Genomic DNA, 15,410 nt, shown 5'->3' on the forward strand with positions numbered 1-15,410 from the left:
CTTGACTGAAAAGGCAGAACAGCAATGAAAGTTCACAAAATATATACCAACTCATTTATCAAATCCAAACCTTTTCATTTGACCTAATTAAGTTTCACTTGTAGGCTAAACCACATGATTTCAGGAAAAGAAATTGCAGCATAGCTTGCAGTGTTTGCTGTTGTGATTTCAGAAGCAGTTGGCATTGGCTTAAAGACCGCAGTTTCGTGTGTACTAATAACATTTAACAAAGGACTTTTCCATCTTTGCTGAGTGAAGAAGTAGGACCATTCGTAGTGTGTAATTAAGCTGTTGAGTTTCCGTTGTTTTGAATGTGACCTACCTTTTTTCCTCTTTACTCAGCTATGGCTGAAGCTAATATCTGTTGATCAAAATCCTTCTGTTTTGAATCAACGCATCTCCATCTATGCAAATCTGAGAGGGGAAATGCTCACAATGCAGTTCATATTCCTGATAGCTGAAACATTCCTGTGCAACATCTCTGCCATGTTTGCGTTGTACGGACATTTCTCTGTTTGAAGTCAACTTCTACAAGTTTTCACACAGAAAATTTTCATCAGCCTCATTTCCTCCAGCTTTAGCAGCAAAACATTATCATCAGCATGCAACAGGCAAGAGTCTTGCAAAGTGACACCTTAAAGAATAAAACTTGATAAAAAGGTTGTCTTGGCATGGTGTGAAAATTTTCCACATCAGCAGCTTCCTGCATTCTTTTCCGTTGATTTTTTTTCAAATCAGCCTTTCTTTCTTTATAAAAAAAGAACAAGCATTGGTGCTTCTTTTAGCTCTGATTCATAACAACTGAAGATTTCAACAACATGCCGTGGCAAAGAGTATTCTGCTGAATTTACGGAAAGAAAAAGACCAGTTAGACCAAACCTCCTCATTCATTGCTGCAAGTCCCTGCCTCTAACTGATGTTCTCTTCAAGACAGGAGGAGCAGCTTTGCTTCGCTGGTAAGATTGCTTGAGAGTTTTGATGGGAAAAAGGCCTTTCTTCGATGTTTGTACTGTGGCTTTTATGCTGTGAGACATAGAACAACTGCAAAATTCAGCATCTGTTGAATTCTGCCTGTGTGGACAGGGAGGCATTTCTCTGCTCTGGAATTGGGGTTTGCAATACTGTTTACAAGAATGGCAAAACCCCCAGCTTTCATTTGCAAGATACTCCACAAATACAGACAAAAGCCATGAATGAGACTCAGAGGTCACTTTTGCATCTTTAGCGAGACAGCCAAACAAAAAGAAACAGCTTGTTGATTTAAAGGAGTGCTGTACTCCTCTGCAGTAGTACAATGCATTTTACCTTCCGGACAACTGCAGAAAATGAACAAATCGTTTGTTTAATGCTGGATTTATATACCTAAATATCTGCTGGTTGCCATTTCTCATAAGCATAGGATAATGCTGAGGGTAACACAAACTTTATTCTACCACAGTAAGAGAAAACAGCAGTCAAAAAGAGGGCAGTACAGAAAGGTGTACTGTAATCAGCAGTTGTCTTCCGAAGTTGGCATATCTAATAATTTCCTCATGTTTTGTTTTTTAATTTTAAAATTTTATCATCCCATTATTTTCACAGAGCTGGCAGATCCAAAAAGAGTTGGAGAGGAACAGACCAAATCAAAATAACTTCTTACAAGCAGAAGCATCAGAGGATGCCGCAATCCCAGAATGTGTTTAGGAAACTCAAGAGCTGGGGGAGGTTTCTGCTTCGTAGGTCTTATGCCTGGGATTAGGCACTGAGGCACAGCCTTTGGAAAGTACATTGCTCAAAAGGAACAAACCAATGCTGGTGTAAAGGAACCTCACTGGTCTGGACAAATCCCGAAACATTGCAGCCCATGAAAAAACCAAGCATTATAGGTAAAAGTACTCTGAGTTCATTCCCAACAAGTGCCATCACAGATTAGATCCACACCTTCCTTGAGAACTGACATTTGACATTTACATTTATCCCTCAACTGCTTCTGTGGAAATAATCAAGAACACCAAAATTAAACTCTGGAATCAACCCAGATCCTCTTTGCACTCCAACCAGGCATATCCTAAACCCTGGGTGTTGGGAGAGGGAAGCCACACTGTCTTTTTCTTGTTCACATAGCAATACCCCAGAGCATACTGAAAGCAATTATTTCCATCTGCCACACACAACCCAGGAACCTGAAATTTTTCTGCTAGTAGAAATCTAATATATCAGTGAGTAGCCAGAAGCAACCTACTGCTTGCTTTTGTGAATGGTCACAATGTTCTTGAGATGCCAAAAGTGCAGTTCACTGTTCTGCTATGCCTCGTAGGGTGAATGTTCAGTCCTGGTCTCCAGACTGCCTAGCATATCAAGCAACAGGTGGTAGAGAGCAGAAGTACATAAAACGCTGACCCATTGTAGAAATTACTCTTTCCTTTCAGTCTGCAGTTGAAAAGTATTAGACTAGTCAATTTTCCCCCTTCTTTTGAGGAAAAGCTGGTAGTGACCCAATTAACTACTTGCAGAAAGACAACTGCTTTAAGATTATGAAGTTCTTTGTGCAAACAGCCACTGTGTGTAATAAAAAGTAATTTCAGGATAAACATGTAGGACTTCAGTAGGTACAAACATCAATTCAAGTAGGGCAGTTGCCATAGTTCAGCCCACAAAATCCCCAGATGTTTATCCAGTCACCGATATTGAGATTATTGACCACTATGGACAAGAGCAGAGATGTCACTCCATCAATGCACCAGCACCCCCCCTCATTCCTATACATCTGACTTTAAAGCTGCTGCATCCACAGGTCTGCACTATCCACCCCCACTTCCAAGAGGAGCACAGTGTTGGGCGGGGAGGAGAAGGGAAAGGGAAACTAGCTGTAGGCAACATTTCTGTAGCCTTTTAAGCCCTATTTGATAAAACCAGGACAAGTTCAATCTCTTTATGATCAACTTCTGCAAAACACTCCAGGAAAAGCAAAGCGTTATTACCTGAAGGCACAACTTAACCTTTGAACAGCGTAACAATTTTCTTAACCATAAATATAGGACTACATAGAACCATCTCTGTCTTCCATAGCTTGGCGATTAGCTATGAATGTTGTATCTTGATTAAAAGGACAACTAAGCGGATTCCCAATCATTATAAACCCTTGAGAAGTAAGCATGCTGAAGAGGGAAACAGATGACCTTTCTTCAAATGACATGAATGAAGTCTGGTACCTGGCTCTCTCTAGCCAGGCATAGACTCTGGATGCACCCAAATTGTCAGTCACCCAAGCTACATGGTGTGACCAGCCAATCCTCAGCAGTTAAGACTCAGTCCCATGCCCAAAAGATGAGCTCAGATCGAGTTACCTGGCAAAGAGCAAGTTGCTGGTTTAGCAGGACTAGCAGAATTTTAAATAGAAGATGAGATCACACACTTTTTTTAAGAGAAGAGTCTCAGTAGCAAACACATAAAGCAAAGCTCTCATGTTTGCTAGAAAAGAGATTTTAACTGATGAAAAATCTGCAGTTACTAAACTTGTCACAGTATTGGCCATGAATTTCTCAATAACTGAGAAGTGGACTGGCTAGAAGCAGACAGGCTAGGCAGGCACTCTCCCATTGTTAAAATAATTGGGATGTCTCAAGATTGTCAATTAAGATAACAAACCAACTCTTGTGGTCTGATCTTGTTGAAATATTTTGGATATTCTCTGTTTCTGACAGTCCAAGGAATTCTATTATTTTGTTTGACAAAAGAGGCAAAACCAGTAGATCTGCATGATGAATCCCCATATAATCACCCTCCAAGTCAGATCAAAGAGGAGCTTTGTCTCAGACTGCAATATTCACCTCTCCCCCCCCCCCCGCCCCTTATTTACTGGGAGCTGCATTTGCCAGACACAACATTTTCCAGAAGCAAAAGTGAGATCCAGAATCTAAAATACTAGGAATGCCGCTTCCCCCTAACCATACATACTAACCTCATCCTTATCAAAGCAGTCAAGAAAATCTGAGGGTGCTGCATTGTGTTGGTTCAAATTAAACACGCCAAGCAAAAGATTTTAAAGATTTTATTTATGAGATGTGAAAAAGTTGCCTTCTACTCTCCAAACCATAGTGCTAAATACCAAAGACACTGTGAAAGGGGCGCCTCTATTATTCAAAAAATATTTGTGTGCTTTTGGTAGATTAATTGCATTTAACATTTTGGTTAAACACACAAACAAGCACAGCTTTTTGTTGCTGCTTCAAATGAAGCCAGAAAGAGAACAAAAGGCATTCAGCTGAACCAATTTACGTTTATAAACATATTAATTTTAAGAGCGCTATGTGTACACTTAAAATGAATTTAAAGCAGTCAACCTTTGCAGTACGATGCCCAGTTTCACTATATCCAAATAATCCATAAATCCAGATGCAAGTTGTCACAGACACTTCTTTGGAGAGCTTGCGAAGTTAAAAGTCAATGTTTCCTATTAATTAATAATTGTTTTCAGCTGTTTTGGCAAGTGATTAAAACAAAGTGTCTGCCTTTAATGTTACAATATAAAAGTTTTCTTCTTTAGAGGCCTAAGTGCCAAGTGGGAATTACCTCATTTGCAGGAAGGTGTCATATGTGATTGCTTGGAACATTTGTAAGCAAATAAGATGAACAGATATTGTACCTGCTGGTGCAATGATTTCCATACCGTGTCCATTAAAATTACCCACTGAGCAGTTTCAGAAGAACATCAGCTGAGATAATGAAAACAATACTTCTAATGTTAATGGAGTACCATACCATGAAAGAGTCATCCCATAAAGAAACTGTACAGGCTGTGCATCATTTACTGAACTGTGCCATCTTGTGAATTCAATATCACACGCCCTTGAAACTTTGCACTGCAAAGCATGATAGTACCTGTCCCTTCTGAGCTCCAAACCATCACCAAGATATTACTGACAGGCTTGCTCAACGTATCAGCGGATGGTTCAACATAATCGCAGTTCTGAGCAGTGCTTGCTCCACAGCAGGATTAAACTCAGTTTTGAGAAGGACCTTCTACCAGAAGTAGCCTTCTAAACAGTGTCTTTTATTCCCAAACTTCTGCCAATTCATTCCCCCAGTAAAACTGAAATTACAGTTCTCCTGGAAGCCAAATTTCCACATCTCTGCAGAGGAAGGACAGCAGATTTCACAGCACGAGCTGAGAAACTGCTTGCAAAGTGGAAGGTACTGACATCAATATAAGCAGCAGTAAATTCCCTAGTTATCTGCCCTATCTGAACACGAGACAACTCATTGAGAAACCTTTCTCTTCTGCTGCATCGAGAAGCTTTTGAAGTGATGAAAAGTACAGGATTTGAGCTCCTCTCTTTCTGGTACATCACGGGGGTTGCTGCTAGCTCCTCCTAGCTCTTGGCTTCTGCTTCTAGTTTTAAAAACTTTTAAGATGTTCTTCGTTTGTTGAGGTAGGATCTTTTTAGCCTAGATAGCACACTTTACCTCTGCAAGGCAATGAATCCAGATAAGGCTGCAGACTGTGCTGAGCAAGCAACAATGCGGCTGTGCTTGGGGAGTGTATCAGTGACAGAAGAACCAGACTCAGGTTTAGGTCAGCTCTTATTTTGGGAAAGGAGATTTTTGCACCTGTACACCACCTTTACTATACAATCTGAATGGCAGAGGGATACTTCAGCGCTCCAGGCAAACAGTGACCCACCAAAACACTCAGCAGAAAGACAGCATAAGCAGGAGCATTCTCTTGTTCCTGTGATGCTATTTGCCATTGCAAAATAAACTCAAATAATTCTCAAGAAATTTCCAGCCACACCATTGACGCTTAATCATATCTCATTGCACAGTGACATTAAATAAAAACCCCAGCTACTGATTTGCTTCAAATAATTAGCACCAATGCTAGTCAATGAAATGATCCCTGTCCTAAGGTTACTTCAAATCCCTGAAAACTCTGTTTGATGTAAATAACAAAACCACTCAGAAGAAATCCTGCAGGTAAAGACGAACAGTCAGATTCATTACTATTGGGTCAAGATGCATGTGTGGATACAGAGCATCTGGCAAATCCACAGTAATTATTCATTCTCACGTTCTCCCTCCCCAGCCAACGCCAGAGAAAGCACCCTGCTGCTCTCACAGACACGAGCAACCTGTTTACCCTGGGACAACAGGAGGTAAAAGTTCCCTATCGTGGGGCAGCTCTGAAAAGCTGACGCCCTTGTTTATTATGTGGCAACTGCGGCACATGCCCGTACGTTCAGATGTTAAGGATCTTCTCCTTTATTGATGGTATCCACATTCATTTCAGCGTAGCACCTCACAACACATTAGGATCAAAGCAGAACAACCTAAATATGCTACAGTTCATTTCAAGCGTATATTATATTAAAGATGAAGAATGTGGTTTTATCCCATCCAGACAATACCTTGCAGCAAAGATCTACTTGCTGATGCTGCACACTCAATGCCTTTGATTATTTCAGCATCTTCTAATGATGAAGAATAAACTCCCTTTAAAAAATAAACATTTTTTTCTTGAGCTCTTAAGCCTCCTGATACCATCAAATGGCATTTTGGAATACGAGCCGCATGTGGTTTCGAAGCACTGTTAATTGCCTGCAGTGACACAAGCAAGGATTGACTTGGGCACGGGCAGGGGGAGGGGAGTTGTGCAATAGGCCTCTTCTATATGCCATCACACAATCTCGATTAGGTTTGCTTTTTGAAAGTATACAGAAAGCTGGTTACACAGACACAGCAAAACAAGTGTGAACGAAGGTAGGTATCAGCCTTTGTGGATACTTTAATTTACTTGAGTGCCAATTTTTAAAGATAATTTCATTTACACCCTGTGTTATCTTGCTGGAAACTTTCATAGTTACCATGGACCAAGTCTCTGTTAGAGGTGTGGCTCAAAAACTTGAAAGACCTAAATTTCAGAGCCCCCTGAAACAACAGCTGAAGAATTAACCATTATGCCCACTAGCTATAGTTCACCTGCTTCGTTGTTCAAAGCGTACAACAGAAAGGGAAGGGCTGCATTATAGAAAATTGTGGCATCTAGTCTGGGGGAAGGAGGGAAGAGTGTGAGTAGCTAGTCTTCAGAGAACTGAAATATTTTGCCCCATGCCTCCAAAAGAATCCAACATGATTTATGGAGACCAGAAGGGATACAACTCCTGCTGTACCTCCCCGAGGAAGCGAATTGCAGCAGAACCCTAGAATGCATTCAAGTTTCAGTAAGAGATAAAATAAAGACCGAATAGTTCCTCTTATTGGCATATTAATTAAAAGCATGCAATATATTTCAAGGAAATTGTAAGATGACCCATTAGGATTGTGCCCTCTTACCACTGAAATAATTGAATGCATAACCAGAAGTAGGACATCACTAGTTTCACTAAAAACTGACATGGTGATTTCTTAGTGAAGTACATTGGAACAATAAATTAAGCCGTTTTTTTTTAAATTGCCACTATGGCTATTGTTCCAGTGATTTCTTCAACAGCTGTCAAGTATAAATTTATAGAAAATAAAACAAAACTGGATGGTTTGCATAAGGAAGCAGATCCCCTAAACTGGCAAAGAAGCTGCCTGGGTGGTTCAGCAAAAACATGTCTCAGCAGAAAGGTAGAAGTCCTTGTGTGTCTTCCTATTGAAAGGTATCAAGATGTAAAGTGCAGAAATGCTGATGATTAAAAATGACTCGTCCTCTTTCTACTGCCTATACAGCCTGATTATGAATAGTGACATATTTTTCTACAACCAACCCCAATATAATGGAATCTTATTCTGACTGGAAAATGAAACAGAAAAGGCTTGTGACCAAAACTGGGTTTGGTATTTATTACACACGTTGAAAATGTATTCTGCTATTTCATACGAAACATTCATAACAGTATAAAGTAAAACTTCAGAACCATGAAACAGTAATTTTCATGACACAAAGGTCCTTAAGTGACTCCATCATGTGTTCCCTGAGTAAAAAAGCAATGCCAATAATTCGGTTTTCCACAACACAACGCATTAAAAGAGTAACATGAAGTGCTGGCGCAACCCGCGTCGCCATTTTGTGCAGGACCTCCCCATTCCTTGCAGTTGAAGGAGGCCGGGGCCTAGGACCTGCTGCAGAGGAAGCAGCTCTGAAACAATTTTTGTAAATAAAGGCCTTCTTAAGCAAGGTGCTAAAACAGCAAAGTGAAACACACCCTCTCGAGTGTAGCGGTCACTCCAAGGAGAAGGCAGCTGCTGCAGACGGCGACGCCGGAGGTGCCAGACGTTGGCCTTCACAGGTGAAAGCCAACACACCACCACATTCATGGAAAGGTGGAAAGCAAAGCACGAGGTGGGAGCTGTAAGACGATGAGTGAATGAGAAACCTGGGTGAGATCAAGAATCCAGCTCTGTCATTTCACTCCCCACGAAGTATTGTTCTCTCGAGCCCCACCTTCACTGTTTTTGAATTCTTCTCATTTCCCTCTCCCCTCCTCCGCACCTTTCTCTGCCTGTTTTCCTACAGGGCTACCCAGTTTGTGGTAACAGCCAGCAGAAACGAACTCATGCCTCATGTTGAAGGAGAAGCTGTGCGAGAAGGGTCACGGAGTGCTCCCGAGATCAGTGTTTTAGTCACACGCACTGCACGGTTACTGACAGCAAGCCCGCGAGGGAGAGACGGGCGCTGGAGAGCAAGGGGCAGGTTCAGCCTCATCTCTAGTCAGCTGAGGACAAGGGTTAGCTAAAAAAAAAAAAAAAAAGAGAGTCTGCAAGTAAGGGACAGAACTGGTAGGATAAAATCGTCACAGTGGAAATAGTGAACAAGCCGTATAACTTCCTGGGTCACGGCGCACGTCGGGGCCTGAGGGCCACTCCCACAGCAGGGTCTCTGCCGCCCGCCTGCCTCGCACGGACTCGGATCACTCCGAAGTGAAGGAAGACCTCCTTATTTCACTAATTGTGAACGGGGGAAAGAAATCCAGAGAGGGTGTGCATACATATGGCTGGTGAAAATCAAACCTCTGAAGTGCAGATTATTTTAATTATAGCTAGAAGAGCGTATAAGGTACAAGTTTCAGCCAGAGAGTTTCCACTCCGAGCTTTAATTCTGTAGTGATGAAAATACTCGTGAGTGCCTCCGTCTAGCTGAAAGAATTACACGTCGTCTTTTTTACGGCAGTTAGGACACTACTGACCCTAAGCAACAAAATCTCAATAGGCACAGAGAGAAATTATATAGATATCTGTATGAAATAGGACATCAGCAGCTTCCACACATTCACTCTCTCCACATGCCTTTCACTATAAGGTACCCACAGAAGGGAGAGGTTTAGTGAACAACGCCTTTTTTTTTTTTTTTTTTTTTTTTTTTTTCCTTCTTCCTCCCACCACAGCCCGGTTTTCTTTGAAAGACGACCTAACTTCTAATAGCTTTTAAGATGTGCATGTGAACTTGCAAAATGCATTTGACAAAGTCTAGCAAGTGATCCTCCGAATTCTGGCTGATGCAAATTGTATCACTTATCAGCTTTACCCTTTCCACTGTACAATACTCACAATTACTGTGAGCGCAAAGATGAGAATATAATGTGTGTTAGTAACTAGATCACACATTTGTTCCCACAACGTATTCATTTTATTCTATCTGTTGACCTCTATTAGTGAAATGATGCAAGGATTAAGGCTTTAAACATCTTCAGTGGAAAGTGCTATTTTAAAATCTGACGCATTTTGGCAGTTTCAAGTGCAGTCAAGTCAAGCTCATCCAACCTCCAACCCTAACACGGTGTTTGACTGCCTCTCTACCCTAAGTGGTAGGCTGTATTTTATCCATATAAATACTATTAAAACCACGTGGAAAAACATAGCTTTAAACTTCATATAATTGCTAGTTATTTTATACATACAAAAACCCAAACAACACAAAACTCTTCGTGTACCTGTTTGCATAGTTGTAGTTGAAAGAAGTTTTGTATTCTTTTGTGTTCTTTAATCTATTGTTTAGAGAAACTGGTGTTTCATTTTACAGTTAAAAGAACTTAATTACTTGAATCATAGAGACATGAAAGGCAAGGGTAGGAAAGAAAACATCTCTCTCATTTTAAACTCTTCTTCCACAAGCTAATTTGATAGCATAACTTGGAAGTACAGAAATCTGAAATCTACTTCTGAGCATTTGAAACTTCACATCTTTTTACCTCTCTCTCAAGAGATATTACTCAGGCTTAGTGTGACATTTTGAAATATCACCATCCCCGTCTCAAAACTGGACGTTTTAACACAGAATAGACACCTACCTGCTTTAATTCAGAAATCCATTCTCTATGTGATGTGATATTTTAAGAACCTCTGTGCATAGCTTTTCTCATCCTAAGGAAAGAAAAAAACAAAACAAAACAAAACCAAACTTCAGGAATCTATTTCCTATCAAAGCAAAAATGTCCTGCTAAAGTCATTGGCTAAAGTCACTTTCCAAAAGCCTTATTATTCTGATACAGCCACAAATTTTGAATAAAAAAATATTGGGGGGTGGGGTGGGGGGGAATATTTTCCCCTGAAATACACTTTTACCATGTCAAGAAAATAACATTATTTTCTCAGTAAAGGCAGAATAATTTTGTTTTTGCTGGATGGCTGAAGTTGGAAAAAGTGGTAGTGCTTGCCAGAGATCCACTCAATCTCCACATTTCATCCATCTGCAGCACCAGAACAACGGCACCCACGGGAACCCTCATAAACACTAACGCGGTTCTCTTTCTGGCATAATTTGATAATCATCAATGTTAATATTAAACAAGTATGTAATCAGTTTTAACATCTATATATGGTAGCATATGAATAAGTACATTGTGTAAGCTGCTGCTAAATTTACAGGCAAACTAATATCTAGGTTAAGAGTTTCAGAACTTTACATGTAAAAAATGTTCTATCTGGAAAGTTATCTATGAAAGGGATTAATCTGTGCTTTTCTTGTCTAGTCCCTTGATTTGGTAAATTATCACTGGCAAGCTGTGAAATTTGTGTAAAACATTCTCCAAAGTGAGTAGTCATTTTTCAGCCCTAGAAGTCTTCTAAGAGTGTGCCAATACACTTGTACAATCAAGATGCAGATTTTCCTAAAAACTGAAACTGAAAAAACACCAGCTATCGTCAGTGCCATAAACAAGTTGTCACTCAGACATCATTCACCGTATAAGGAAATAAAAGAAAAAAAGGCCATCGTTATTATGCAGGATATAAATAATACTGGAAAGGATTATCAAGAGTCTCCATCAGCTGATAGGTATCTGGCTGTCAGAGCAAAACATGCAGAAATACAGAACTGAAAGGACTTTCCCAGTCCCTGACTCCAGTGACTGCTATCGCAGGCAACCAGCTCTTACCCTTTTCCTAACTCCACATTGGCTTGCTCCACAGCTCCCAAAACTCTTAGTGGAGAAGTAACTGGGTTTGAAGTAGCTCAGTAGTTTTCCTTTCCGTAAGTTTATTAATGGCTAGTTCATACTGCATGTTCCTGTAGCTGATCTGTCCTTAAGATTAAACATTTCTGCACATTCCTGCAAGATTTCCCAATCACACCGATATACATACCCAGGAATATTTGCATTTCTGCCACTAAGCAGCACAGTCCCTATACCAGCCAGAATTCCTTCTTCCCCCCCCCCCCCCCCCCCCAGTTGCTCTTTTTCTGCATTTGCCATACCTAATGTGAACCCAGGATTATAGGTGCCTTTTTTTCCCCGCAAAGAATTAATGCAAATTAATTTTAAACTAAAATAACAGATTTCTAGCACTTAATGAAAAGGCATCACCTTATTTGCTGACTGACAGTGGGCTGAGTGACAGCCAGTGGTATCAAAGAAATAATTGGAAAATTCACTCTTTCTTCACTGAACATTCAAAAATGGAGGTAGCCATTGCCAAACAACGTGAAATACAGTGAAGACAGCAACAAGCTCTGTATTTTGCTCTTTTTTAAACTATGGTTTAAGTTGCTCACCAGATACACTTAAATTCTGAATGTAGAGGAGCATGTGTGCACGTATTTCTTCCAGAAGTTACAGCATTTCAAAGTGAAGAAAAGTAATTAAGCCACAACGCAACTTCTGTTGCTACTGTATTTGCACAGTAAGTAAAAGAAATTACAAAAATGTTATTTAAATCAGGTAAAGCAAAGACACCACTTCAATTTTGTGATGACCCAACCAGGTCTTTAAGAAGTTCCTACTTATTAAGTATTAATTAAATGTTTTTGTCACTCCATGACAAAGATCCTTATTTAGCTTGAAATAAAGACAGACTCAAACTTTGTTTTATTTTTTAATAAAGTTTAAATAGTTAAAATAAGAGGAAAGAGTATGTTTTAAAGCCAAGCTATTTCTTTGTTCCATGCTAGGCCTTAAAAGTTGGATTTACTAGCAAATACGGGCCATGAGAAGAGAGCTGTATACTTAAAATGCTGGTGTAGAATATATTAAAATAACCAATGACTTACTCCAGCTTACCTTAAAACAAAGGAAACACAATCTTTACAGTTTTTTAAATGTACTGCCTCTTATCCTGATTAATGGAAAAATTATCCCTAAAAAACTTTTTTTTTTTTTTTTAATATGAAGACTCTACAAAATATTTGCTTTATCCATTGGCAGGACTTTGAAATTCTCCAGAATATTTAGATGTGTCTGCCTAAGAAAGTTTATAAATGCCAATCCAACACTGTAACAAAAATTCCAAACAGAACTGGAAATTAGAGTAACTCAACCAAGTCATCCCACTATAAGAATATTACATTTCACTTCTGCATAAACACAGATCAGCATGGTTTGTTTTGTTTTAAAAATTCTTCATGACCCACAGAATACAGCATAGGTTTATTTCACTATTACCTTTTCCCTTCCATTTCCTTAATGCTATTTCCTCATTTACATTTAAAACACTAATTTGTCTACTGACTTTTTCTGCCCTTAGGGCTTTTTTTCAGCCTCGATTCTACCCTCACCCAAAGAGATCCTTCCCCTCTTGCTTCTTAAAGAGGTTTTTGTTTGTTTGATTGATTTTCATTTTATTCTTTTTCAGAAACAGGTAAGTGTCCTACCATAAAGGGAGCATGGAAATGAATGGGAATAGCACTGGGAGTTACCAGGACATTTGCAAGCCAAGACTTTGAGTAGAAACTTCAACAGCTACTATTTTTGAAAGAAAAATGTCATGCTTTCTTTATATTTGATAATATTTGACATATATGATAATATGTCTACTATAAACACAGTCTTGTGCCACAAACAGCCACAAACTGCAGACAAAGCAATATAGCACATGGTTTGATGAATTCAGTGTAACACAAAAAAAAATGGTAGAGTCCTAGTAGCAGCTGCAATGGTAACAAATATTTAGAAACCAAAGCGATCGAATAACCTAAAAATACATCTGCTAAAATAAGCAAAAATCTGTGCAATGAGATTAGAAACTTCCAAATTTCAGGCTGATTGCTCAGGGACCACAGTAGAAAACTAAACTCAGATGTAAGGAAGTATTAGCTTGGAAAAGCCTCAGCTTTCCAAAATTCAAAATTATTAAAAAGCAATACATCTGTTCATCATTCTACAATTTAACTGTTTTCTAGTCTATGGGAATAAACAGCAGGATACAATCGTTTGCAACATCCGTTTACTTTTTTTTTTAACTTTTAAAACTAAATTAAGAAAATATTCTTACAGAAAAAAAATTTAGATGAGCACAAAGAAATGCCATGACAAATCCTGAGACAAATTATCCTACATCATTGCTAGTCTATGAAAACTGGTTTGAATAATAAACATACTGGAGTATTCAGTGACAGCATACAAATCAAAAGTATTTGTAAATTATTAAGTTGTGCATGTTTTTAAATGACAAAACATGCTCACGGGTTTACTTTAAAATCTCTCACTGCTTGTTATCAAAGTTAAAAGATCATTTGCATACCAATACACATACTGTAAACATGAAATTCTCATTAAGGAAAGATGGGTTTACAGTAATTTGATCTTTTACAAAAAGCTATTGGTAACTGAATCTCTCAGTGTCTAACTTTCTAGAAAATTAAACCAATGTTTCCACTCTCAAAGTTGAAACACTACCACTTTAGGAAACAACCCTGTTTATTTGTTAATCAGAAATACAATCAAGTGGCATATTTCCATTTGCTCTTCGGCTGACAGTTTCAGCTTCATTATATTTTACAAGACAACAGCAGACTTGCAGAGGTCCCGTAAATTCTTTCATATTGCAACTGATTTAATTACAGTGGTGAAGAAAAGCGGCGGTGATGCAAAATAAGATCAGCCCAACTGCCCTTATCTGATGATAGGATCTCTCTTCCTGTTTGGCTTGCAGCAGTGAGGACTTCTTGGTTTGTTTCAGTTTTTTGTTGTTTTTTTTTTTTTTTTTCTGGTCAGGCTGCCTCTGTCAAGACCGACAAAAGCAAGAAGTTGACATGCCCTTATAATTCCAGCTTGAGAATGATCCTCATACCAATATAGCTGAGTTTCAATCAGTAGGTCGGGGAATGATACTAATGTGGAGGAAATTATCTGGATAGCTCATATGTTCGCTTAGCCACTGTATGGGTGTTTCCAGCATTGGCTCAATTCCATGAATCATCACTTGAGTCTTCTGCTCTCCATCTAATTCAAAGAAAAAGAGAAACCACTAGTATACCGTTCAAAGTTCACAGAAAGATTAAACATTTACTTATAGTTAATTTACGGTAGATTTAATTGGTATCACAGAGTTTAACATTTAACAGAACAAAAAGCAGGAAATATTGGTATGGAGAAAGCTAAGATTTCCGTCATCTAAACCAGAAACTTTGAGTTAAAATTAATTCCAAGAAAAAATCGGGTTAAAACGAAACTTAATGAAAGTGCCACTCTTCTTTATTAGTTGCAAGGTTTTTTTTCCTACAGTGATCACAGCTTGATGTCAACACAGTTAAGGCATATCCATCTTGCCTGCCTATAAGCCATCTGAATTTTACACAGATCATGTATAAGATGTTGAGCTTCCTAAAACATACTAATGAAATTGTATTCTTAATACTGTGATCTCCTGAAAAAGCTGGACTATGTGTAATATGTCACACATATAATACATGTAATATTCCTGAAGTAGTTTTGTTTTGCTAAAAATAATTTACTTAAGTCTCTAGCAATATTTCAGAGTTACTCAGAAGGCTGAGTTGGCACCAACATTTTCTCACTTAGTTTCATCTTTTGGAAAAGCTAAGTTAGCAAATGATTCCCAGTATGACAAGATTATTTTCTAAGAATATTTCAATTTTTTTTTATTTATACTTGTCCCGGAGGATGCAAGCACTTTGATCCTTTGATTCAAATGATGGGAACCAGCTAAAGCAACTGACATAACTGTCATGAAATGAACTAAAAAAAACAAAAAATGAAAATTTATTTCAGAGC

At 38.8% G+C, this 15,410-nt stretch overlaps 1 protein-coding gene across 2 annotated transcripts in view; it reads right to left on the reverse strand.

Moving 5' to 3' along the window:
• Positions 1-12,260: 12,260 nt before the first annotated feature.
• Positions 12,261-15,410, reverse strand: part of ATG5 (autophagy related 5) — an 84,403-nt gene continuing 81,253 nt past the window's right edge. For both annotated transcript variants that reach the window (XM_049818080.1, XM_049818081.1), the window contains one exon: positions 12,261-14,618. In XM_049818080.1, coding sequence (XP_049674037.1) covers positions 14,482-14,618 — 137 coding nt within the window. In that variant the 3' untranslated portion in view covers positions 12,261-14,481. The remainder of the gene's footprint in view (positions 14,619-15,410) is intronic.

The sequence above is a fragment of the Accipiter gentilis genome, chromosome 15 (genome assembly GCF_929443795.1).
Source record: "Accipiter gentilis chromosome 15, bAccGen1.1, whole genome shotgun sequence".
Lineage (NCBI taxonomy): Eukaryota > Metazoa > Chordata > Aves > Accipitriformes > Accipitridae > Astur > Astur gentilis.